This window comes from Netta rufina, assembly GCF_964035555.1.
Source record: "Netta rufina genome assembly, chromosome: 2".
Lineage (NCBI taxonomy): Eukaryota > Metazoa > Chordata > Aves > Anseriformes > Anatidae > Netta > Netta rufina.
In genome coordinates, this window is record NC_140124.1 from 110299489 (window position 1) to 110327034 (window position 27546).

At 40.4% G+C, this 27546-nt stretch overlaps 2 protein-coding genes across 2 annotated transcripts; both read left to right on the forward strand.

Annotated features, from left to right (window-relative positions):
• The first annotated feature begins 497 nt into the window (after positions 1–497).
• On the forward strand, positions 498–10620 carry RIOK3 (RIO kinase 3). The gene is made up of 13 exons (XM_084281514.1): positions 498–598; positions 938–1059; positions 1851–1996; positions 2127–2231; positions 2701–2810; positions 3544–3687; positions 4369–4496; positions 5616–5804; positions 6221–6380; positions 7429–7509; positions 7594–7683; positions 8040–8147; positions 9228–10620. Exons 1-13 carry the CDS (start codon positions 530–532, stop codon positions 9327–9329), a joined length of 1554 nt encoding a protein of 517 aa, XP_084137640.1. The 5' UTR covers positions 498–529; the 3' UTR covers positions 9330–10620.
• Positions 10621–11974: 1354 nt separating this feature from the next.
• On the forward strand, positions 11975–27266 carry RMC1 (regulator of MON1-CCZ1; the record flags this gene model as incomplete). The annotated part of the gene is made up of 20 exons (XM_084282820.1): positions 11975–12175; positions 13413–13489; positions 14634–14718; positions 15133–15189; positions 16258–16344; positions 17018–17158; positions 18797–18900; positions 19418–19507; positions 19611–19716; positions 20690–20801; positions 21851–21895; positions 22292–22345; positions 23178–23306; positions 23623–23729; positions 24524–24643; positions 24838–24915; positions 25746–25850; positions 25937–26005; positions 26147–26372; positions 27129–27266. The coding sequence occupies 20 exons, from the start codon at positions 11975–11977 to the stop codon at positions 27206–27208; spliced, it is 2073 nt and encodes a 690-aa protein (XP_084138946.1). The 3' UTR covers positions 27209–27266.
• Positions 27267–27546: the final 280 nt, after the last annotated feature.

The window sequence follows — 27546 nt, forward strand, 5'->3', positions numbered from 1 at the left end:
GTATTTGTTCTGCATTTACAGTGAGTTACGGGGTCCGGATCAGATCAATTTGTTTGCTCGTCCTTTGAACTACAGGATCAGGACCAAACCGATTTGTACACTTAGGCTTTTATTTTATTTATTTATTTATTTATTTATTTCTCCCCTTATCTTCATTATTTCCTCAGATCACGCAAACTTCACCCCACAGGACCATTTATGATCACTATTTATCCTATCAGCAAGGCTGCCCGGCGGCTCCTCGCCCTTCCCCGGGCGCTCTCGGCAGGGACCGGCGGCTGCTCCCCGTGTCCCTGTGTGTGTCCCCGTGTCCCTGTGTGTGTCCCCATGTCCCCGTGTGTGTCCCCATGCGCGTCCCTGTGTCCCCATGTCCCCTCCCCGTCCCCACACGGGTCCCTCCGGAGCCCGCCGGCAGATGGCGGTGCGAGGGAGCGGGGCGGCGGGGAGGACCCGGAAGGTTTCTCGCTCGGAGCCGCCTGCCCGCCCTCCCTCCCTCCCTCCGCCTCCTCTCCCGGCCTTGGCAGCTCGCATGGAGCCGCTGGGGATGGCCGCCACCGCCGTGCCTGACGCGGGGCCGGGCCCCGGCTGGCAGAGCAAGGTGAGGGCGGGCGGCTGTGGGGACGGCTGTGGGGGCAGAGCGGCGGCTGCCGCCCCCTGAGGCGCTGAGGGCGGCTGGAGGCAGCCAGCCGGGCTGGGGGAGGGCTTCACGGCTTCCGAGGGCGCCTTCGTGGTGGTTTTCCCTTCAGAAAGTCCAGAAATGAGGGAGGACATTGCCCATAAACCAGTGATTTCAGTTATTCCCCCCGAACTTTTACACGCGCTGTGTGTGAACTCAGAAAACTCAACAAGCCCTTAAAAATTACCTCAGTTTATCCTAGAGGCACTGCTGTTAACCTGTTATGGGGGTTGCCGGCTTGAGCGAAATGTTTATTTCCAGTGTCCCTGGGGAGCCCCCAAGCCTGCATCGATATCGTGTTCCCTCGCCGAGGTAATGAGCGAACAGCTGGCGAAAGAGCTGCAACTGGAAGAAGAAAATGCTGCTTTTCCTGAAGTGGTTGCGTAAGTTTAAACCCCGGATTAGTCATCTCCAGAGTTGTAAATCCCCATCTTCTGTCCCCTTCTGTGCACTGTGCTTATAGCGTAGCACCATAGTAAGTGCCTTGCCCAGTATTTCCTAACTCTGCTCCTTCAGGTCTTTTTCAGTGAAGATGGCTTCCCCAGGTACAACTCTTCCTTTAGAAACTATCCTCTGTTACCACTCCTCCTTTCTGGATATTTTCTTCACCTTGTTTTGGTTGCTTTAAGCCAGTCCATAAGCTATGGTTTGAGAGAAGTTGTCAGAAATGTTTTTTTCTCCTCTTTTAGGGAGTTTTGTTAATGGTTAGTTTGAAAACTGTCAGGTTATGCATATCACACGTATTCTCCCTGTACTTGGAAGCTCTAATTGTGGCCCAGAGCTTACTAGTTCTAAATGCATACAGATTCTGCCTGTGGCCTTTTCTGTGAAGCACAGCAATGCAACACTGATTTTGGTCTCATTTTTAATATATAGTGCATATGTTTTGTTTTTATGTATCTATATACATTTATGTAGCTATATGACTTCTTTCTCGTAAGGGACATCTTAAAAATGGAGCCTCACACTTCTTACAGAATGGTAAACAAAGACATTGAAGTAATTTGCCCAGCAAAGTAGTTGTAAAAAGAATCTGGGGGGCATTTGAGATCCATTAGTTCCTACAGAGCTCTGCACTAGATCTTTTGTATAGAGTGCTGAAATGGTATAAAGGAATGTTTCTGTTTAGATTGCAGCATTTAATTTTTGGAATCCATTTTTCCATTTTATGTAGTGTTGCTGAAGGACCCTTTATTACAGGAGAAAATATTGACACTTCTAGTGACCTAATGCTAGCCCAGATGCTGCAGATGGAATTTGACAGGGAATATGACGCACAGCTTCGACGTGAAGAGAAGAAATTCAACGGAGATAGCAAAGGTACTTTAATCAAAAGAAATATTTTGGCTTTGGAGGCATTCTAGTGGCATTCTACTTCAGCTGACAGAGCTGTGAAGACTTAGCAAATCCCTGATAATCACAGACGTGCTTATTTGTTTTCTTTCTCAAGTCTCCATATCCTTCGAAAATTATCGGAAGGTGCATCCCTTTGACAGTGACAGTTCAGAGGATGAGGTTGATTGGCAGGATACCCGTCACGATCCTTACAGGGCAGGTATGTGGCTGTTCTAAACAGTACAATTTCTTTAGCTGATAGAAATAAGAAAATTAGTTTTCTTCAATGTAAGAAGAAACTTTTCCACTAATTCTGTGGAAAACCAGGTCACCTAATTGGGAGGTGTTATGCAGGAAGTTGGGCGGGTAACTTAAGGCTTCTGTCTTCCAGTATTTTAGCTTCAGCGGCTGAAATCTGATTTTTATAGAGAATATATTGGGGCATCTGCACAAAATATTGAATATTACTTTGTCTGACACTCCAGAGAATACATAAAAGTAAGTCATGACATAGCAAGAATCTGACGTGTTTAGGATAAGAGAAGATAAGACTGCATTAAGATAATAGGACTAAAATATTATTCTTTTTAGTAAATAAAGCTATATGTAATTTTTATGGGCATTGTGGAACCTTAGCATTAATAATGTTTGTTTCAATGTAAAGCTTGGCTTTTTCTTACTGCTGGCAGATAAACCTACTACTACACCTAAAAAGGGCTTCATTGGAAAGGGAAAAGACATTACCACTAAACACGATGAAGTGGTATGTGGAAGAAAGAACACTGCTCGTATGGAAAATGTAAGTGAAAGCTTAGGGGAATTTTGCTTTGCATGTGAAACCAGAATGCAGAATGCTGTAACTTACCCAAAGAAGTAATGTCTCTACTACTGTATATGATGCTAATTTTATTTAATTACTTATTTTTAAAAATCAGATGAAGGCAATGCAGTGGTTGGTTTAGTTATCAAATTGCCAGTTTGACTTGATTTTTGTTGTTGTTAATTTAATAATAGCTTGTTAATGACACGATTCAAGAGCTTGCATAGAACTGTTTTGACAATACAAAGCTATTGGTAAGTGTGGTACTTGGGCAAATAAAACATCAAGGATAGTCCTGTGAAGTGTATCTATCCAACCTAATTTTGTTTACATTAATTTTGCTTGCTCAACTAAGGAACTTGTTTTCAGGCAGTGGTTTGATGTACAGCTTTTCAGTCTGCGTACCCACAGTACCTACCTTCACTTTTCTTTAATGTAACTGGTACAACTGCTTCAAACAAGGAGATGCTGCAGTTGCTGTTTTACAGGATGTTAGGTAATCTTATTACAAATTTGGGCAGAATTTCAAGTTCTGAGTTCACAGCAATATGTTTACAGCAATATGATGTCGTGAAACTCACTGTGTGGAATGTTGTCACTTAAGTCCTAATTTAAACTAGATTCGCAGATCATAAAGAGAAATTTTTGCTTGTGCCAATTTCTGGTGTCGGCTAATAACAATACTTAACATTTCTAATGTTTCTCCTCATAGTTTGCTCCTGGGTTCCAAGTTGGAGATGGAATTGGGATGGACTTAAAGCTGTCAAATCAAGTCTTCAATGCCTTAAAGCAGCACGCATACTCAGAGGAACGTCGAAGTGCAAGGCTCCATGAAAAGAAGGAGCACTCCACTGCTGTATGTTTTTGAAGTTTCTTTATGCTCTTTATCTTGTGTAACAATGGAAGACTGTTTGGGTAATTCCTTGAAACGTAACCATTTTGAGTAAAACAATTAAGTGATATAATTGACAAAGAAGATAGCATTAGCTCTTGCTAGAGAAAGTCTGTCTTCATTTGAGCTGCATTAACTGTGAGAGCCATATCAAAATAAGAATAAACAGCTTCCAGTATTTACTGTTTTTCTTTCTAAACCTGTCTCATACTCGACTGAAATGAGTAAACTGCTTAGGAATTATTTATAGAAACTCTCTAGAGGATGAATCTGCTGTGGTTGAAGTTTGTGGCTCCAAACATCTTCATAGCAAGTGTCAGGAAACTCAGGTGACCAAGTAAATTTTAGTTAGTAGTTTTGGAAGTCAGTAAATAGGCTTAATGGGTAAGTTTGGAGCAGACTCTTTCAAACTTGAATGTTTTACTTCATTGTAGCTCATACAAAAGGAATATAATATTTGGGATATTAGGTTCATCATGTGTAGGACTTCTTGAAAACACTACAGAGTGTTCTTAAGTACTAACAGAGTTCTAACACATCATTTTTTTTTGCGCCCGGTTGGACTCTAGTAGTGTATAAATATTCTAACTCAACGTAAAGCAAAGGATTGTTTTAATGAATTGAGTGTTCATTTCTTACCCATAGGAGAAAGCAGTGGATCCTAAAACACGTTTACTTCTGTACAAGATGGTCAATTCTGGGATGCTGGAGACCATCACAGGCTGCATCAGCACAGGGAAAGAATCTGTTGTTTTTCATGCATATGGAGGAACGTAAGTATGTTGTTTGGTACTCACGGTACACTGAAGTGTCAGAGATGGCCTAAAAGGGAGAAACCACAAAATATACAAACAATCTGCATCTGTTTTGTTGCTAAGACTTCGAGGTTTTATTCACGTGTATGCAGGTGATGATAAATTCTGAAAACCAAATTATACTGACTTTGAAGTCAAAATTAATTCCTGCTGTCTTCCTTGAGACCATTTGATGAACAGGATCAAATCCGCGGTGACTTTCTGTAGAAAAAAGTATTCCTTTTTACAAAAAATTCTTGAGATTTCAGAGAACTCTTTCCACTGACTTGCCCCACACTAGGGGGCCATCATGATAATCTTAGGCTACCTGCAGATTGTCTTTACATAGAGATCACTGTGTTACCAGCTCCATCTGTGAAGCTCAGTGTAGGTGCTCTTTCTTACTTTTGGTTTACCTGGAGAATAGTGTTGGGATGAGGAAACACCTCTAGTTCAATGTATGTTGAGAAGAAACCAATAAAACCCAAATACAGATAAACTGTTTAGAGATGTCAGGAGAGACATGAGTTGAGGGCGGAGGGAAGATGAGCTGAAGGGGATGTTTGTTGTTGTTGTTCTTTTGCTTTGTTTTGTTTGTTTTTGTTTTTATTTGACATGTGCTTGAATGATATTCAGGAGTGTTCTTCTGCTTATTCAGAATTCAGTGCCTTTTAAGTTGCTTAACAAAACACTGTGGCACTGCCATTGCTGTACTGATGCAAGGTTTTTTTCACTTGTAACGTACTCAAAGTAATTATATCCATTAACAGGACTGTTGTTAGCTATGATATTTAACTAAAATATTCACAAGTTGGGAGATGGACCCTATTTGATGAGCAACATACTGTCAGAATTCCTGAAATCAAACATTCAATATCTAAGTTTAATCGTAGAACTGTTATAAACTTAACTTGAAGTGGCTTTCAAACTCAGTACAAAATCAAGTCTTTTCCCTGCATGTTAAAAATCACTATATCTTGCAATGTATTAAAAAAGAAACAAAACAAACAAACAAAAAGGCAAAAGAGCAACCATACATTTGCTTGTAAAGATGTGAATACTTACCTTTGTTATGTGTTTAACTCTTACCATGAGAAGTGCAACTGAAGATGATAAAGTTATACCTCCAGAATGTGCCATTAAAGTGTTTAAAACGACGCTTAATGAATTCAAGAACCGTGACAAATACATCAAGGATGACTACAGATTTAAAGACCGCTTCAGCAAATTGAATCCACGAAAGATTATTCGTATGTGGGCTGAGAAAGAAATGCATAACTTAACAAGGTAAAAAAAAAAAAAAAAAAAAAAGCCAAATGCTTGTTGGTTTCCTCTTCTCTGTTTTTAACATACCCTCTGATTTCTTACAATTTAATGAATTGTCAACATCTTCAGGGATTTGGCAGCAGAGTTTATAAGCCCATGAAGTTAGCAGGCTCTAGCTGTATAAGTAATTAGTTTTCCATTAGCGTTTTTAGGCCCACTTATGGCTTTAAAGTCTGAATTATCCAATCTGAAATAGAGAGGGGGGAGTATGTCTATATAAAATCAACTACCAGTCTGGTGTATTTCAAAGAAATGGGTCAAGTTCTTCACACACAGCTTGGAAATGAGCAAGCAGGAACTAGAACTCTAGGTTTTTAATTTTACTTTTTTGGTTTTGGTGTTTCTTTCTTAATCAGTATCTATTTTTTGATTCACAGAATGCAAAATGCAGGAATTCCTTGTCCTCAAGTGGTTATCCTTAAGAAACACATCTTGGTTATGTCTTTCATTGGCCAGGATCAAGTCCCAGCTCCTAAACTAAAGGATGTAAAACTTAATAGTGAAGATATGAAAAAGGCCTACTATCAGACTCTTAATGTAAGACAGTGCTGATTTCTCCTCCAATTCTGGGTTGTACTTTTCTTTTGGGTAAATAACTTACAGGACAAATCAGCATTTATTTACTTTTCAGGATGCTTGCATCAGCTTCAAAGTATGGAGTCCAAAGGCTTATTTTACTGCTGTTTAATGAGTGACTTAGAATAAATGAGAAATTAAGCACTAGAAATAATACAAATAAATAATCTTAATCTAGTAGAAAACGTGCTGGAACTTGGTGACAGAAAGGATACTTGGTAGCAGGGAAGTCATGAGCAACTAGTCCTCCTTTTACAGAAGCAGTAAGTGGCTTAGAAAGTTCTCTGAAGTCCTTCTGAGTTTGTAGAATACTTAATTTACAATGTTTAAACACACTTTGGTGAATAAACCTCCCTCCCCTGTTTTTTTTTTTTTTTTTTTAACTAGTGTAGTACTCAGAGAATGAATTAGAATATTGCATGGTGCAATGTTCTAATTCCTGTTTCCTACTGTAATTGTTTCAGACGCATACCTGCTAAGTGTCTGCTCTCCATTAGCTTCCCATGGTCATAAACAAACAAGCAAACAAAACAACAACAACACCCTCTGCCCCTGTCAGCTTGGTGCTGTGAGTGGTCTGTACGTCACATCCTGAGATCAGTAGAGCAACACAACCGTGTTTTAAATGAACCAAATATGGATATTAATTAGGATTCGTCATCTAAAACTGAGACTTTTTTTTTCTTTCCCCTACGCAATGGGGGTAAGAGTGACAGGTATTTTTAGAGAACACGTTTATCTCTCTCATGCACTTGGACTGTTGGCAGAGTTGACATGAGTTTACGAGACTGATTCTTCTCACTTGCCAAAGCTAAGCTCAGTGATAAAAGCTTCGTTTGCTGGCAGCTTACCAAAACTGTAGTTCCCTGTGAAGCTTCACTGAAGATTTGGAAGAAATAATGTAAATGGTGGGTGGGGAAACACTTTGTTGTGCTCGCCCTGCAAATGTTATCATTGGGAATAGCACGCTTAGCACACTTGATTCACGCATTGATTTTGTTCCTTGCAGATGATGCAGCAGTTGTATAAAGAGTGCAACCTGGTCCATGCAGATCTGAGTGAATACAACATGCTTTGGCATGACGGCAAGGTGAGCATATTTTTGAAGTGGGAAGGAAAGGTTGCATCCGATGTGAAATGTTAACACAAAACAAATTGCTGTCTCCGCCTTCAGGTTTGGCTTATTGATGTCAGTCAGTCTGTGGAGCCCACCCATCCTCACGGACTTGAGTTTTTGTTCAGAGACTGTAGGAATGTTTCACAGGTAGGACCTCTTTGACGATCGTCTGTTAGGCTGAGTGTTTTTTCCAAGTTGAAACAGCATCATTGAAATTCAGAGCTAATTTAAAATCAACCAACACAACTCCAAAAAAAAATGGTTGTGGCTGGAAATGCGTAGGATTATTCTTGCATGTTGTCCATACTGATGGTGTTCTTCTCTGAAAAGGAAGAAGTATGGAAGAATAAAACTGTACCAGTGGAAATTAGAACTTCTCTTGGTTGCTACCAGACAAAAAGCAAAAATGTCATTTTGACTAAAAACTTAAGTTGTAATTTGTGGAAGAAAAAGGAGTATTTTGTTTTGTAAAGTGTTTAATGTCTCCTTTTTATGTTGCCTAGTTCTTCCAGAAAGGAGGTGTGGCAGAAGCACTTAATGAGCGTGAGCTCTTCAACGCTGTCTCAGGTTTAAATATTACAGCTGACAACGAAGTAGACTTCATAGAAGAGGTACAACTTTCTGTGTTTAACATCTTGAGTTGGTTAGCGAGGAGCTATTGCAATACCTTAACTTTCCCAGTTCAGTTTGTATGATTAATACGAGTATAATTTCAGCAATTACTCTGCATCCCCCTTCTAAAACTTCATTATTTCTTCCTCATACAAACATTTTTCAGAAACTCAGATTCACAGACCTCCCTGTCCCATTCCTGATGCCCTGCTCCCAAGTATGAAGTTTATGCTAGTCCAGTATGTAGCAGGTTTGGAACATTTGACTTGGGGAACAGGTCCTCAAACTGATCAAGGGGTAAAGGAAACACAAAGTGAAATAGTCACGAGGGTTTCTTAGACTTTCCAAGATGAATTTATTAAGCAAAACAAAAATTGCCTCGCTGACTGTGTTGTGAGCTAAGGTGTGTGTGGGGGTTCAATGTCATCTTTTTGCCTACGGGTTTTATGGGAAAGACATACTGTTTGTGTATCGGTGAAGTTGAGCCACCCATCCTTAAACTTCAGGCTTTGACTTTAGTAACTACAATTACCTCCCTTGGAGTACAAGAGGAAGTATTTCAAACATAACAATTTGAAGATTAAAGTAAACTACAGGACTGTGTTACTTGGATTGCACAAAATGTTTAAGTATAACTGTCTTCTACTGTCACCGCTGACTATGACTACAGTGGCTTTGTAATCTTAATATCACTTGGAATTTCTCCAGTGTTGGTGGATTGGCTGAATTACAGTGGAGATGATCAGAGTTGGATAAAGGGATGCTTTTGTACTTTGGGGAGTACAGCTGGAGTCCTAAGAATCTTCTGTCTTCCCTGCAGCTCATGCATTTCAGTCGTTATATAGCATGAAGCTGCAAAAGAGCGCTGCTCCTTTTACTAATTTTTTGAGAACAGATGTTTCAAGCTGTATTGCCCAAGCGTATTGCACCACATGTGACAGAATCATTAAAATAAAATTATTGTATATACCTGATCAGTCATCTAAAGGTATATTTTAACACTATTTAGGAACATTCAGGCACAGCTTGGCTTTATGATTTCAGTATGTTTTTTTTTTCTATTTTCTTTGGCTTTCTAGATTGAAGCTTTGGAGAAGAGAAATGAAGATCACGTGCAGAATCATGGAAAGAAAGTGTCCACGTTTTCAAGTGATGGAGACCCACCTATTTATGATGAATAGCACTGGCTGTATAGCTGCTTTTAAGAAAAAAAAAAAAACAAAAAACAAAACCACGAGAAACCAACACAGATATGCTGCTTCTGACTATGTTAGTGCAGTGGTAAATGTCAACTGCCAATGTCAAGAGAGAGTGGTTGACTGGGAATGCCAAAATGGAAAACACAGTGAGCGTATGGTGATGCCTCAGTGTTTTGTTTTTTTTCTTGTTTGATTTTTGTTTTTAATTTCGCCCACACGTCAGGCTGGCACTGCGGGAATGGAATGTCACTACTTGGGATGGTCTGACAGCTTCACCAATTGTCTGGTTACATTAGGCTGATGTGGCTGAGGTGGTCATATTTTGTGTCATTCAGAGCTTATATGTTATACTTAAAAAAAAAAAAAAAGAAAAAAAAAAGAGTTTAGATCAACTAAACCAGTTAGTGAGAAAGCAGACTCAAAAAAGAGTCCCTCTTTTTTCCCTTTTGCGACTTGAAAAACAAATTAAAAAATTGTGTATCGCAACCGTGTCAATGAGCCTTTCGTCCTTCACCCAGGGCAAAATGAAAAGTCAAACTGTGCTGTAATCATGAAACTGTTAATTTAACAAAACAACGTCTTTATACATGGAAAGAAAAGTCTGGACCTTTTCATTAAAAGTACGTGGAGTCTGGCTCTAACTGTCTCTGTGAATACAATTGGGTATTAAGAGAAACTGATCTGAATCCAACCTGCAGAGGACTTCTTTAGTGATATGCTGGAAGTCCTGAGGGCTGCATCCAAGATGCATAACAAAGAGTAAAATCAGTTGCTTTCAATCTTAATATACAAGTAGTTCCAAGAACTCGGTGCAAGTCAAGAAAACAAACACTCAAACCTTTGCATCTGCACTGAAAATCTGGGTAGAGCACCAAACCTGCTTACTCATGTAGAAGATAATCATACACTATGAAAACTAAATACTGATCAGAATTACTTTGAAGTTAAGCTTTTTGATTACAATTGGAAAAGAGAAAAGTCGATTCATCTTTCTTTCATGCTTTTATTCTTAATGCCAGTCTTCTTATTTTAGCAAGTTTTAAAAGTCTAGCAATGTTTTCCCTCCAGCACATTTGAAGATGAACTGATCTAGTTGGGTGGTTTGGAATTAAGAAGTTTGGATCAACTTTTTAAATTGCTGTTTCTGGTGCTGTTCTATCAAGCAGAATATTGTGTTGCTACATGTGACATTCTCCCAGTGTGCTGTGAAAGTGATTTGGTTTTCTTTTTAATAATTGGAGAACTGGTTATGAAGTAAAAACTTTAGATCTTGCAGTGGCATTCTTGTGTGGTTCTTTGCATCGTACTGGCCATCGCCGATCCTCAGTGCTATGCTAAACCAGAGTTAGGGAGTACTCTCTTTAACAACAGAAAAATGACTATTTTCATGGGTGCTACATAAACAGTAAATAACTTTGACTTTTTTTTTTTTTTTTTTGGCCAGTTGCATTGGAGGTATTTGGATCCTTTTTTTTCTTTTTTTTTTCTTTATAAATTTGTGCCAATCTTCTTGCTTTTACCCCTTACTTTTGTAAGTAAAGCAGCTTATGTGTTGTGGATATGTCTTCACCACTCAGTGAAGCAGTTGCCCAAAATAAAGACATCAGGGAATGAACAGAATTACGTAGGGATGTGGAGTGCCACAGTTATCCAACACCTTCAGGAAGACTGGAGCCTGCTGTTGGCACATAGAACCCAACCTTCCTCAGAGCATTCAGAGGATAAGGTATTTAAAAAGAAAAATATTCATATTCTAGACTTATTAAAAGTCTAAGTACTCCTAATATTTCTTAGGGAAACAAACGTTTCTCTCAAAGCAGCTATCTACTATGTTACAGCATTCTTGTCAAGGAAGGATGTTAGATCAGTAGGGATGTTTGCATTGGAAGTGAGAGAAAGAGAGCACAAATAACTGGAAGTCTGGGGTGCGTTTTTTGAGATGTGATTTTGAAACAGGAGACTTGTTCTGTTGTGCTTGAGTAGAAGCCTCAGTTGGTATTTCTGTTTTTAATTTCTTACTAGAATCTGCCTTGGACAGATTTAAAAATAAAATATAAAAAAATGAAGCGATGGTCCTTGAGCCTGTGAATTGAAGCTGGTGGGGCTGATTGTATTGCATGAATGTCCTGCAGTAAAATTTGCTCAGTCTCAATTTTCTTTGAGGTTGTACTAGTGATGGGACCAGAGGGAATGGCCTCGAGTTGCGCCAGGGGAGGTTCAGGTTGGCAATGAGGAGGCATTTCTCCTCAGGAAGAGCAGCCAGGCACTGGGACGGGTTGCCCAGGGAGGTGGTGGAATCACCGTCCCTGGGGGTGTTCAAGGAAAGGTTGGACGTGGTGCTTGGTGACATGGTTTATGGGTGACAGTGGTAATAGGGGGATGGTAAACACAAAAAAAACCCACAAAAAATCGCTTGAGCACGCTCCGCACCTGAGGCAGAGGCGGCCCCTCACAGCCCCCTATCCCCCCCCCCCCCCCCCCCCCCCCAAGATGGCGGCAGCACCGCCCGTGAGGCGGGCCGCTCGCGCGTCATGCGGCCAGGCGGTGTAAACAGGAAGCGGCCGCCCGGCCGGCCGGGGACCGTTGGGGACGGTTGAGGACCGTTGGGGACCGTTGGTGCGGCCGCCATGAGCCGCGAGCCGCCGCCGGGGGGGGAGGAGGAGGACGGGGCGCCGGGGGGAGAAGATGGCGGCGGCGGCGAGAGCCGGGGCGGCGGCGGCGGCGGCGGCGGCGGCGGCGGCTGCTACCTGGCGCTGTGCGGCCGGCCCGTGCACTTCGAGAAGGCCAACCCCGTCAACTGCGTCTTCTTCGACGAGGCCAACAAGCAGGTGGGTGCGGCGGCGAGCCTTCCTGACGCCCTTTGTATTTATTTTGGTCCCTCTTTTAATATTTTTTTCCACCCCCCTTTTAGTTTCTCGGTTCGGCGGCTGAGCCTGACCTGATGCTGGTGGCTGGCTTGAAATGTGCAGGCTTTCTTCCCCACACAAATGGCACCGTGTGTGTGTGTGTGCAACATTTTTGTTGTGAATATATTACTGCTGTTCCATGTTCAGGCTTATTGGGGTCCTTTTTCCTCTATAAACCATTATACTTAACGTACATTTCAAGGGACGGTTGAAATATGAGCGTGGAAGTGCACTTGTCTGGAGGCACTGGATCATAATGTGGATGTCGAGCCCTCTCAAAACCAACTTATTTTCAATTGTAACTTTAATTCTCTATCTTTTTCTTGCTAATCTAAAATTGTTTAATTTCCAGTGTATATCTAAATCATCTCTACCCCTCTATCATTTCAATGACTATTTTCCCCTTCTGAGAGCTTGTTCCTTGCTGTCTTCTTGTCTTGCACAAAGGAAAAGAAAGTGACCTTCGTTTTCTATCTACATCAATATTAAAAGTATTTACAAATGTTTTTTTTATCATTATGGTGAGACTATGGACTTGCTTGCAGTTTATAGCCTTGAAACCTGTATTCCTGCATGAGCGTACTGCACCATCAGCGTGGTTAGTATTACGAAACAGTATATCGTTATGTCATTATTCCAAGACTATAACAATAAGGCATCTGCCTTTTTTTTATAAGCCAGTTGAACTTTGTAGAGCATGCTTTTTTCATCTTACTGTTAGCTTATGGTAGTTGACAAGCAGTATACATCTAGCAGGTTACACACAAATGTCTAAGCAGTTGTGCTAAAGAAATCCTTAGGTTGTTAGTGCAAGTCAGCTGACACTTCTTAGGTGCAGGCAAAACTGCAGATGACTATTAGCGTATTCCTATCTACTGACATGTTCTGACAAGATCATCCTTCTGGGCCAGCGAGTTGTGGTTCATCCCTTCCCAGTCCCCAAGCTGTTTTCCTTAAACAATGCCCTGCTCTTAGGTAATTCTTTTTAGTAATACCTGAATTAGGTAAGTAAGAATATACAAAACAAATAAAAAAGCTTATACAAACTGCTTCTGCATTTTTCTTGCCCAGCAGTTCAGAAAATGCCTACAGTGTTGTGTAAGTACCTATGTAAACTTAGAGCTCCAGAGAAAATAATGGATTTTTCCCTTTGTAATAGGTTTTTGCTGTTCGATCTGGTGGAGCTACAGGAGTTGTTGTTAAAGGCTTGGAGGACAGAAATCCCATTTCATTCAGGTAAGGCACCTTCACTTGTATTGTCTTAGAATACTATTCTGAGGTCTTAAAATTATGTGGTATTTAGTCCTGATCTACTGTATTCCCAGCATAAAACTTAAAAGTAGTTGTGATTGTCTTTCTATTTTGTTCTTAGACATAATCTTCTTGTAATTGAGATGGCATGCTTTTCTCTTATGAATCTATAGTCTTCTGAAAAAAAACAAAAAAACAAAAAAACAACAAAGCTGTGGCTTTTTCTGTAACAGCAATATTTCATTAAAACATGTTGTAAATGTGAGAGATTATTGGGCTTCAATCTTATGATGCTTACAGCAGCTGCCACTTTTCCAAGGATGTGGTTTAGCAGCTAAAGAAAGTGAGGTAAACCTAAGAGTGCAGAGAACTCTAGCTTTTGAATTTCATGCCAGTGATTCAAGCATCTTATTTTTGACTTCCGGATTTCTTGGTTTTTGTTTCTTTTTTTTTTTTTTTTAATTTGATTTGGTTTATTTTTATCTTCTCTTTCTTGTTGAAAGTCATCCCCACCCCCTTCCCCCGGAATCTGACAGGAGTATTTTCAATGAAGCTACTTTATCTTCAGAAAACTATTTAATAAATGCCTCTGTTTAAAGTGATGGCTCTCTGTACTCTGCTGCCTGTGTGTTAGGAAGTACTCTTTTACTCAAAGGCTGCCTAAACCCAGGTGTGGAGGAAGCAATTTGTTTACTGTGCTGTTAACCTCATTCCCACTTCAATTTCAGAAATTCTTCTAGAGGATGAATCTTAGTGGGGAAGTGAGTAGCCTTGTGTCCATTAGCAGTTGTCCTGGGACAGAGACAAGACTGCAGGATTGAATAGTTCTGCAGTCTTTCAATTCCCCATCGTAGGCCAACGGAGCTGAGCAGCTCTAGTAACTTCAGGTGCTAGTTTGCATTCCCAGCCATGTTTTTGTCATGGATGTGTTCAGCACTTCTGAGGAGTGAACTGCTGTTACCTTGCCAACTTCTGAATCCTGTACGTGTCCAGCAACTCTCCGAAGTTATGTTCAAAAGTATTTGCTTTACACTTTTCCGTCTCCCCCTTATTTTGAGGGTGTATTACAGAATTCTGTAACAAACTATTTTAGACAGTGTTCACACAACTTCTTTTTCTTCCTATATAGAATGGAAGACAAGGGTGAAGTAAAATGCATCAAGTTTTCCTTGGGAAACAAGATACTGGCTGTGCAGAGAACATCGAAAAGCGTGGTAAGACTCCTGCGCCCCGCAGACAGGAAGGGAATTGGAGCTGGAACTCTAGTACTTACAGTACCGGAGTAGAAGTCTCTGAGGCTGAAGTTTGAGAGGGTGTCAACAGGCTGTCAAACTCAACACTGAGTTTGGTGGCTGTCAACAGCTGTAGTGAAAGTTCCTCTCAACCTGAGAGGCTGAGCAGCTGCCAGGCAGTGTTATTCTTCTGTGGGTATCATCCTTTAAGGAAGGTGGAGGGGTGGAGCTGGATCCTATAAAGAGTTCCTGGCTGTGGTGCAGGAGAATATATTAAGTCAAGCTTATTTCTACGTATCTCATCCAAAATAACTTGATCATCTAATATCTGTTTTCTTGTACGTATAGTATTCTGTGCTTCACAACTGCTGATGTGTTTCATGTGTGTTGTTGCAGGATTTCTTGAATTTTATTCCAGACAGCCCTCAGCTAGAATATACACAGGAATGTAAGGTAAATAAACGTTTAAAGCTTATAGGCCTAGGTGAAACTCTAATGTTAATTATGCTGCTGGTCTCTAAAAGAGAACTAATTGAGATACCTTCCAAAACACTAAAGTGAAGTAAGAGATAGGTAGTCACTACTGTCTGTCTGAATTGAGGTAAATTAACAGGTATTAACAATGCCACACAAAAAAAATACAACCCTTCCTGCTTCAGTCACTCTAATTCTTTCCTAGAAGGAACTGGAAATGTTGTGAAAGCAACACATGTCAAGGTTTGGGGAGGAAAAGAAACCAAGAGCTGATTAGTTGGTGGTGGTGTTTTGTATTGTTTTGTTTTTTAAAGTAATTATATTAAGACATGTTAATTCTGATGTTTTGCCCTAATTTTACTGATCAGTGATAGAGTACACAAACTACTAACAGCTCACTATCTGGTGTTGTTAAACAACCCTTCTCATTTCTTGATGATCGGTTTATGAGAACCAGCTGCTTCTGTCCTTGGTACTTTCCAGTCGTTAACTAAGAAAATACAGTGTGGGGTAATAGAATGCCAAAGTAAATTTTTTAAACGTTGGGATTTGCAAAGATTCCTTTGTTCTCATGGGCTTTAAAGCACTCTCTGCTTCATTATTGAGGATTATGCATTTGAGTAAAGCATTATAGCAAGGATTTATGACGGAGTTCTGAGTGTAGTCATGGGACATCTTGGTTCTTTGTTTCTGTCACTGGAAGGAACAGGCTTTTCTTGCCAAGAATTACTTGAATTGGCAGTATGGTTTGAACCTGAAGAACTCGGTCGTCTTTTGGGGGAGAAGAAAAATTGACTGTGTAATAAACTTGTAAATTTTACATGCTACCAAAAGCTCAAGTCACACGGTAGTTACGTTTGTACATGGTTTTGGGAGTCTTCGACAAAAACAGCTGATGTATATTGGGTGTTCAGCTGCCAAGTGCGTGAACTCTAGTGACTGGATAACTAAAAGGCCTTTGACCTCACATTCTTCATTAATAATATTAGCATATCTGAATAGTTACTTTTTCCGAGTAAAAGTTCTTGTTTGCTTGTTTGTTAAAAGACCAAGAATGCCAATATTCTAGGATTCTGCTGGACAAGTTCAACAGAAATCGTCTTCATCACAGATCAAGGAATTGAATTCTATCAGGTAATGCAAACAACTCCTGTAGGTTAGATGGATTTAGAAATCAGAAGATCTTAATTTCTTCCCGTATCTTTGAATTATTTTCTTCTAGCTTTCAAACTGAGAAAATGCTCCATAAAATGTACCGCTCTTTGTTTAGACTACTTTAAGGTAAATACTTTTTTTCAGAGTGAGGGAAACTTAATAGGTAATGTAGTGCATCTAACAAAGGTCCTCTGTAAAGGAGTTCTCAATAAAGTATTGAGAACTCAAGATTGATGTGCTCTTGGCAAGTATAGAAACAAATTTATAAATTTAATGTGAAATACTACTTCATGCAGAACAAATCAGCATTTTGGACGAGATGATCTTCCAAGGTCGCTGTCAACCTTGGCCATTCTGTGATCAAGGAAGATGTGTGCATGCTTTCAAACGCAATGAAGAACAAATGTTGATTAGGATAGTGATATCCTTCTGCAAATTGGTAGCTTCCTTTTACATTGGTCAATTAATTGTCTGAGGTAGCCTGTGTGGTTTTTTTTAATTACCTCTGCATGTGTTTTTTGAGAAATCTAAAGAATAAGCAGCCCTTTTGGACACTGGTGATGAGGGATATGGTAAACTTCTCCGGAGTTCTATGCTGTTTATGCTGTTGGAATCCTGATATTTATATAATGGTACTATCTCACACTTCCAGGTACTACCAGAGAAACGAAGTTTAAAACTTCTGAAGAATCAGAGTATCAATGTCAACTGGTACATGTACTGTCCAGAGAGCTCTGTTATTCTTTTGTCAACCACTGTCCTTGGCAATGTCCTGCAGCCATTCTATTTCAAGGTAAAGGGCTGTGTTCCACACTTTCTTTTGTTTTGAGTGCTTGCTTTTTTTAAGGTTGCTACTTCATTCAAGCATTCTCTTGCTTTTCCTGTATTTCTTCCAAGAGGTACATGTTTACATCTTTACATGACAATAAGCAAAGAACAAAGCAAAATCTATAAGCTAGATTCTAGGCAACAGCTTAAAATTAATTCACTTTTTCCTTATGTCCTCTTTGGAAAGAAGTGTACTGAGCTAACGTTGGGCAGTTCCTGTTGAGAAAGGGGAACAGAAAATCATTGACATAAAATCAGTGACACAGTACTTGCCAACTTAAGTATTCTTCAAGATCTCTTTTTTTCATTTATGTAAATCTTTTATTTTTATGTGGGCATTTGAACTCTCTAGCATTATAAACTAAAAATAAGGGCCTTTCACTTACAATTTTAACTATATCCTTCTACATGCGAGTGGATGAACTTGAAAAATAAAAATGTAGTGCTTAAGAAACAGGTATTGTTCCAAGCATGGTTTACCCTAGCATAGGGCTAGGTTTACCCTATTTATTTTTCTTGGTGCTCTTCCCTGTGGACAACAGTAAGGGTTCCCGTGAAAATATTTCTCATTATGGCTTGGAAAAACACTGCAGTGAAAGTTAGAATTTTCTTTAAGTTAATTGTACAGTAAGAAGATTTAGAGAAAACGAAGAACAAAACTACTGGCTTCATCTTGTTTCTTTTAAGGGCTTACACATTGCTATGATAGTCTAAGGCAGCATACTTAAAAAGAAGCATATTCAGATGGTTTTCTTGGTTTGGGTTGATCTCATGTAGGATCTTGACTGGATCCTGAAGTAATACTCGCTTGGTTCTCTAGGTGGAACATACTTCCACTGCTTTCTTTGTGAGGACTTTATGCTTCCCTCTCCTTCATATTTTGTGTCAAGTTGTAGCTAAATAACTCTTACTTTGTGTTCAGAAAGTAGTCTATAAAGATTTCCTGAGAAAAGTACTGTGCTAAAATGATCTCTTGAAAATAAAGCTCTAGCAAAGAAGAAATTTCTGTAGTATTTGCATATCACACTCAAGAACGAGTTAACGAGAATGGTGAAACTCAGTAGAAGTTTTGACAACTCTGAAAATTTGCTTAAATTCCATGCAAAAAGAGGAAGAGAGGAGGAAACCTTGAGTGGGAACAAGGATATGCTCTCAGTTTAATGCAGATTCTGGAGCTAATAGGAACAAAAGGAGACTGTGACTGATAGGAATTACTGGTATTTTTCCCCTTCCCAGTAAGCAGCTATTCAAGAGTTGGAGCACCTTTCACTGTGAAGGAGGAAGTTGAGAGAACTTAGGTTTGAGATCTCCAAGCCAATTTCATTGGGATTTGCATACAAATTTGTGTTGCCTTAACTAAGATTGAAATGTTTTTCTAGCTGGAGCTGATGTTATAATAACAAGATGATACTGTGGTATCTTAAGTATTTGTTTAGGATCCCAGTAGAAAGGTGTCAGTCATCTTTCTTTTCAGCTATCACTGTTCTTCCCCTCACGGGGGTGCTATTCATCTAACCTTTGACTAACACTTAGTCGAGGCCACCTTCCAGTTTCAAGTCTTAATGTTGGATTTCTGCTTTTTGTTGTTGTTTCTGTTGAACAGAGTGGAACAATGTCAAAACTATCAAAATTTGAAATTGAGTTACCTGCAGCACCCAAGTCCTCCAAGCTCAGCCTTTCCGAAAGAGATATTGCCATGGCTACAATGTATGTATCTGACTAATCCAGCCTTTTCTTTCCTTGGAAAAGTAGGAGAGTTGGGGGAGGCTCTGAGAAGACAAGAATGGTAACACGGTTGCACTTGTTTCTTGTTTTAGCAGTACTCCTGCTTTAAAGGGCTTTGGTTACTGCCTTGAAGAAAGAGTCTAAGCAACTCTCCTGAGGCAGGGTGGGGATGAGATGCAAACTGAGGAGTCTTACATGAAATTGTTCTTGATTAGTACAGATATCTTGAGAACATTTCATTTTTGAGCTGATGTGCCGATAGAGGTAGCCTTATGTCTAATTTGCATGTGTGTAGACTGTGTTGTGATTTACCAAGTCTTTCACTTTTAATTGCTCGTTTGACTTAGGCAATCTCATCTCTGTTATTCTAAAACATGGTTCTAACAGGACGTTAGAGTAAGACAGCTTTATGCCTTTGTTTCAGAAAGGATGTCCTAGGTCTCATCTCCTTCCCAGCTCTTGGTTGTCAAATAATGTTTTAATCCTGTTGTCTCATCAGATACGGGCAGCTTTATGTTCTCTATTTGCGGCATCACTCAAGGACTTCCAATAGTACAGGAGCAGAAGTAGTCCTCTATCACTTGCCAAGGTAAGAGCAGAATAAAGAACTTTCAGGGCAGTTCTGTGTGTAAGAGACTTCTGCTTTTCTGTTCTGAACAGGCTTACTGACCAGCTCTTCTGTATTTCCATAGAGAGGGCTCCTGTAAGAAGACGCACATTTTAAAGCTCAACAGAACTGGAAAGTTTGCACTAAATGTCGTGGATAACTTGGTGGTAGTACATCATCAGGATACCGAGGTCTGATTTGTTTATATTTTCTTGTCCTAACTTCCAAAAGTTGGACATTTTCATAACTATACACGTTAGCTCTAGAAAATATCTGTGTGTTCTTAGCACTGCTGAAAGCCAGAGTACTTGCAGGGGAAGAAACACCATAAAGGTAGAAGATTCAAACTTACCCTTGGCCTTGTTGGGAATAACACTTCATCAGTTTTTTTTTCTAATGCCTCTTTTTGTGTCCTTTTATTATTATTATTATTATTATTTTACTGTGATATTCTGCTGCATTGTGTAGGTTTTTAAGGCATTGTCGAGAGGCAGAGCTAAATTGGATGCTAAATTATTAATCCTGGGAACTTCTTGTATCACAAAAATGTGAACGACCAGTTTCTATGACAAAAAACGTTTAGTTTGAAAGCCCAGGTCTGTGAAAACTTATAGGAACACACATGATCTTATGCTGGAGAATAAATATGGCTGTATCAACCTACAAAACAAATACCACACTGAGTAGGGTAGCTGCCAAGTCACGTCTCATTGGCACTGAAGCAGATTTCCACCATGTGAGGTTTTTACTACGACTGTTGTCCATGCAGGGTGAAAACATTAGTAAGCTGTTTATTTAACAAGACTGAATGGTGTGAGTATGAGGATATCATAGGTGGGTGCAGATTTTTTCTCAATTTCTAGAGTCCATAACTAACCAGTGAGTTTGACATGATGTTATGCAGAACACAACAAGGAAATCTGACTCAATAAGGTTGGAAAAGCCCTCCAAGATCATCGGGCCCAACCATCCCCCTACCACCAATGTCACCCACTGAACCGTGTCCCCAAGCACCACGTCCAACTTCTCCTTTAACACCATCAGGCATGGTGGCTCCACCAGCTTCCTGGGCAACCCGTTCCAAAATAGGAAAAGTGACCTGAATACATGTAAATGGGTGGGAATTTGTATTTGGTGAAAACTAATTTCTCTTGTCCCTTTCAGACGTCAGTCATATTTGACATCAAGCTAAAAGGAGAATTTGATGGGTCTACTACCATCCATCAATTTGTACTTCCACCTCGCTCAATACAACCTTACCAAATACCTGTAGCAGGTAGAACTATTATGCTATATAATAAATACTCTAACCTATTATCAGCATTGTCTAAACGCAACAGCTGGCATACCAGAGTGCTTCAGCCTACTAATGCATCCGTGATACCTAGTGAGGAAGGAGAAGATGAGGGAAGAAAGAAAATAGCAAGGAACTGATAAGAAATTTTTATCCTGAATTCATGCTTCTTACAGAAAAGATGCTACTTAAGCTGTACAGTTGCTATAGTACTTCAAAGTATTAGAGCAGAGATCTTTCAAATTTTGTTGTAGACTATTTGTATGCCCTGTCCTTTCCCCGTTGACCACAGCTCTAAAAACTGGTGTGTACTCCAAAGCACTTCATGCTTCTCTGGCCTACGTTGTAACTATTTAATTTTCTAGGCCACATCATGAGGCTGAAAGACAGTTCAGGCTTAGAGTCAAGTTTAAGATCAGCTTCGCATCAATACTAAAGATGATTCTAGATTATTCTTCCTGGATTGTCTTTCTGCTCTCCTGTAATAAAAGTGTAGCAGATCATTTTTCATTGTGAAAATTGTTTGCTAATACCTAGAAACAGTTTGAGCGTAGTTCTACTACCCTATGGCAAAACAGCATGGCACTCTCTACAGAAAAAAAACTCTTCTTTTGGGATGATTGCACTTTAAAAGCTCTCTGACAACAAAATTCTGAAGTCACTGATAAGAAAGTATGTGATAAATCTGTGAGTAAAGGTTACTACCAGCAGATACGAACCTACACCGCTTTTTAAGGAACAAGAGCAATTACATGTAAATAAAGGAAGTAGGAGACTCTGCATTTGGAGTCACAGTGTTAGAGATGGAATACTTCAGCATGCATGATTTCCTGCATGTCAGCTTTCCTTACAGATGATCTAGTTACACAACTGCATGTAACTTTTTTGTTTTGTTTTGCCTGCTTGGGTAGGACTGCTAGAATGTTACAACCTCTACTTGCCTTTTCCCTGTAAGCTTGTGCTTTGTGTTTTGTTAGCACAGGAGCTGCCAGGCTGCTATTGTTCTTCAGCTGATGTTAATTTTTCTGCAGGTCCAGCCTCTGTAACAAGTCAGTCTCCTGTTCCGTGTAAACTCTGTATCCTTTAAGTGCTCTTCATGTCAGACTCCTGTGTACCAGGCGTGGAAAAAAACCAGCATGATAGCCTGACTCACTACCTTTAGATTTAGCTCATTTACCACTTCAGGAGGAAGTAGTATGCTTCATAAGAGCCTTTACTACTTTTACACAGTTATAAATAAGGGATACCAGTGTAATGCAAGTATTCCTTAGTCATTTGAGATACTTGTGTGAAATTAGTGGATAAATACACCATGAAACCAGATAAACATCCAAGGACGTTTCAAGATCTTGCAAGAGAAAGGCTGTGTCAGTGAATGCAAGCATGTTAACTCATTCTGCTTCAGTACAATTTTATGAGTACAGTAGCAACTAGAATCAGTGCTTAAACGGGTGTTGAACTTTAACATTTAGATTCATCTTCATGGATTGTCTTTCAACCTGATATTATCATCAGTGCAAGTGAAGGTGAGCTGTACTACACTGTAACTCGTTGTGAAATGGTGGCTAGCTGGTGGGGTTTAACGTCAGGAGGCAGCTCAGTACCACCCAGCTGCTTGCTCCCCAGTGGAAAGGAGAAGAGAATCAGAAGGACAGAAGTGAGAAAAGGTGTGGGTTGAGATTCAGTTCAGTAGGTAAACCAAAGCTGCACGTGCAATGTGAGCGAAATAAGGAATTAGTTTTCTCTATTCCATTTTTAAAAGAAAGCAGGGCTTCAGCACATGTAACAGTTACTGGGGAAAACAAAGGCCACAACGCAGTCCCCTCGTGCTTTCCCTCCACCATTTTTGGTTGAGCATGGAATATGTTACGGATAGTTCCTTGGTCAGTTTGGGCCATCTGCCTTGTCTGTATCCACTCCTGGCTTTTTGTGCGGCTCTAGCCTCCATGCTGACAGCCCAACTTGAGAAGATGAAAGGATCTTGGCTGTGTAGACACTACTCAGCAAGAACCAAAACACGTTACCAATCAATCAGTGTTGCTTCCATCACAAATCCAGAACATATCCTGTATGGTATTATCAAGGAACCTAACTTTCTGACTTAAAACCGGTGACTCCTTTATACCTTCAGTGCACAAAGCAGCTTGAAACAGTGACCAAGCAGGTGCACCTAGTAAAGATGTCTACTCTTAACAGTGCTAACTGGGGATGAGCATATCCTTTATAAGTCCTATCAGGGTTATGCTGCTTTAAACCACATTTAGGAAATCAATCTGCATTGTCCTTTGTGGTATAAATATAATTTGGATATCCCTGTTTTCTACAGCAATTCAGCTTATTTTATTCCTTCAACTCAAGGTTACCTCTGGAATCTTCAAGTGAAGCTTGAGCCTGTAGTTAACCTCTTGCTTGATAAAGGAAGACTAATGGATTTCCTTCTCCAAAGAAAAGAATGCAAAATGGTTATCCTGGCTGTATGCTCTCAAAGTAAGTTTAAGTGCTTTGTCTCTATTGAAAGTGCAACACTGCCTCCTCAAATACTTGTACAGGTTAGCTGGACTGGTCTTAGAGTTGAGATCAGCTCTGAAACAGGCTTTGTCATATCAAGTCTCAGTCACCACCCTAAAGGAATTAACAACATGAAATAATTCAACTTTCTGCTACCCCCATTTAGTTAAAATACATCTGACACTAAAGAAACATTTTCAGTTAAGCATACAGTTCAGAAATCACCTTTTTCAAGATACCTTTAAAGCCCTTGTTACTTCTCCTCATAGTTTTTTTTTTTTTTTTATCTTTTCAGTGCTCAGTGAGCCGGAAAGGGGATCACTACCCGTGATTGCAACTGTTTTTGACAAACTGAATCATGAATATAAGAAGTACTTGGAAGCTGAGCAAAGCTATACTATGGTAAACCATGTTAGCAGCTTGCAGAGATGGGATAACACTATTTGAAACACTATTGGAATATCAAGTTGCATCATGTGGTAAAGGCCAAATACTTGTTCTTTACTTAGGAATGTCAGGTTCCCCCTAAGGTCAGTCCCATGCAGTCCTCAAACTCACAGAAGAAAGACTTGTGCAACACGCAATTCCTCCCCCCCCAACTTGGGGATGTGGGCTTTGTTCAGCACTCTGCTGTGGAAGTTCACAGAATGGGTTGGAGGGGACATCAAAGATCATCTAAACGCTCCATCTCTCCCTCCACCTCCACGTAGTTCATCTCCAGTAAGACAACTACCATACCCTCGTAGGCAAGAAAGAAAGAAGGTAGAAGTTCAAAAAGCAGCTTCGAAGCTGTAGTGGTTGCAGTAGTTCCACACCCCTGATTTCCTGGCACACTATACCACTGCACAACCTCTTGAACACTGCTGCATGTCAGAGCTCCTGTCAATGTAGCAGGTTCTGCTCTTGCAGCACAGCCAGATACAAAACTTCTGTTAAGTAGGTGGGCCTGCCACAACATTTTATGCCCATTTATCTCCTGGCCTTAAGATAATATAAGTAGCAACTCCATTTGTTTTCAATTTCATTATCAAAGCCCCCAGTCAGAATGCATCCAGTATAACTTAACCACAGATGTGAGTTTGCTCAATAATAAAACGTTTTCAATGGGGAACCGATTCTAAACAGTCTATCTAGACAAGATTTAACTAAAACTGTACTACGAGACTACGCTGTTCTTAAAGGGTTTCTCCTTGCAGGTTGTAGAAGCAGGCCAGAGTAGAAGTAATCCCCTTCTGAAACGCCCAGTCCGCACTCAAGCAGTTATTGACCAGTCTGACATGTACACCCACGTGCTCTCTGTATTTACAGAGAAGAAGGTAAGTCCATGCTAAGCGAGAGGTTTGCTGTGAGACTACTGCTGAACTGAGCTGACTGCTAGAAGTAGCAAGCAGGAGGCTCTCTTTATTCCTGCCAGGTTTAAAACATCTTGTTTCTCTGTTTGCGTGGTGTTAACTTGTCACTAGAAGGGAAAGCGAGGGAAGTTCTACCTAACACTTTTTTTCTTGTCTAGGAAGCACCTCACAAGTTCACAATAGCAGTCCTGATGGAATATATTCGCTCTCTCAACCAGTTCCAGATTGCAGTTCAGGTAAAGCACCGACTGTAGCACCTCACTCTCGCAAGTTACAGGGAATATCAAAACATTCTTGGCCGTGTGTTTGAGTTCTGTCCACCACCACCTTCTACATCTGAACACCAGCGTTGAGACATGCTGGGGTGGTTTTACCGTGCTAGGCAGCTAAACACCACAACCGTTCTCTCACTCCCCCTCCTTAGATGAGGAGGGGAAGTAAAGTAAAGAACAACTCATGGGTTGAGATAAGGGTAATTTAATTAAAGGGAAAAAATAATAATTATTAAAGAAAGATTATTGTTAACTAAACAATTTAACTAAAGGAAAGAAAGGGGAAAGGGAGGGGGAAAGGAAAAAAAGGGAGGAAAACAAACAAACAAAACAAATAAAGGCTATGTGGAAGTGCAGAGGAAAGAAATTACTCTCTGCTTCCCACACGAGTGGTGCTTGACCACGTCCTTGAAGCAGGGCCTCAAGCACGTAGCCGGTGTTTGGGAGGAGGACCAGTGTTTTCACAGCGAGAGCCCACCCCTCCCCTCTTCTTCCTGTTTCCACCTTCTATTGCTGAGTGTGACACCACATGGTATGGAATATCCCTTTGATTGGTTTAGGTCAGCTGCCCTGGTGATGTTTCTCTCCTCACTTTTTGCCCACCCCCTAGGAGGGTTAGAGAGAGGCCCAATGCTGTGCCACTGCTGCTCAGCAGCAGACACAACACTGGTGTGATAACACTGCTGTTCCAGCTACAAGTGCAGAGCACAGCACTGTATGGGCTGCTGCCGGGAAAGTTAACATCCCAGCCAGACCCAGTACACATGCCTTTGGTGGTCTTCTTGTATTCACAGCACTATTTGTACGAGCTGGTCATCAAAACCCTTGTCCAACACAACTTGTTCTACATGCTCCATCAGTTTCTTCAGTACCACGTGCTCAGTGACTCCAAGCCTTTGGTACGTAAGGCAAACTGCTTCAATAAACTGGTGATAGAGGGGGGAATAGCTTCAGAATTTCAAGGTTATTTCTACTTTTGCCCTAGGCTTGTCTGTTACTGTCCCTGGAAAGCATTTACCCTCCTGCACATCAGCTCTCTCTGGACATGTTAAAAGTAAGCATTTCAAACTGCGGTATCTCCATGTCACACTGGGGTTAGATTTGTCAAACAGCTTACCTGACCAAGCTTGACGTGACTAGCTAGCACATAAAGCATTTCTTAGGAGCACGCTCTTACAGCTGTGATTGATTTCAGAGGCTTTCCACGGCAAATGATGAAATAGTGGAAGTTCTGTTGTCCAAACACCAAGTTTTGGCTGCCTTGAGATTCATCAGGGGCATTGGAGGACACGACAGTATTTCAGCCCGCAAATTCCTTGACGCAGCAAAACAAGCAGATGACGACATGCTTTTCTACACTATCTTCAGATTCTTTGAACAAAGGAATCAGCGATTACGAGGAAACCCTAGCTTCACACCAGGTAAGCAATATGCAGTGCAACACCGGTGATTTGTTGTACAGACAGAACTAAGACCTGTGCCACTTACAGGCGAACACGCACTGAGTTCTGTCTTCTGATACAGACTCAGCTGGAGTCTAGTTTAGTCTTACCTGTAAGCATACTCCCAAAGTTAACTTGGCTTACCCCTTTCTTTACACTGCATGTAGAGTAAAGCAACTCCAAGCCAAACAGGAATTCTCAGGTGAAGGTAACTTGTTGGGTAGCTGCATCACTTAGTTTAGCAAAAGCTGGTACCTCCCATTGGTGTATGTCTCTGAAGCCAGAAGCTGGACCAAGATGCAGCCTTTGTGTTCAGCTGTCTGCTTCCACAGACAAAACTCAAGGCCTGTTTTATGCTACAGTTCCTCTCATTTTAGAACCCAAGCCAAACTGCTCATGTTGTTAGTCACCAGATAGTCCAAAAGCTCAGAATCCTATTTTTCAGATTTAAATCCTATTTCCAGATTTAAAATCAGGATTTTAAATCTGGAGCACAGAGAACTTGAATGGGTGCAAGGCCACAGGTCAGACAGAGGAACTAGATCAAGCACCCGCTTTACCACAGCACAATCTGTCACAGGAGTAGAAATACCTTAAAGCATTCCACAGTTAAAACTTTTTCAACTCTAATACAAAGATGTAAGTTACTACTTAACTAAGGTAAACTAAACTAAACCATCTTGCTTCTCAGTTCCTCAATTCCAATGTTAACAAACTTTTATTTTGCCCCCTTAGGTGAGCACTGTGAAGAACATGTCACCTTCTTCAAACAAGTATTTGGAGAACAAGCTCTCATGAAGCCCACAACTTTCTGAAAATACTCTTCCCACTGGAATGTATAAACTTAATTTATTGCATTTAAGTAGATTTTTGAACTACAAAATTGCTATTTTATAATAAAGTATATACAAGACATTTTGGCAAATAGTACTAAAAATATTACAACTTGTGATGGCTTCCCCCTTAAAAATAGAGACAAAAATTGCATTGACCTGCATTTAAAATTAGTGTCAGTGGTTTAGCAGTCCATTCTCGTACACATCACCTCAGTTTCGTTGACAAAAAAGCTATTCAACTTGCAATGCAGCTGGTTTAGGTTTCTAGAAGAAAGATGCAACCTCTTGAAAACAGAAGTGTTTTAGTAACTTAACAC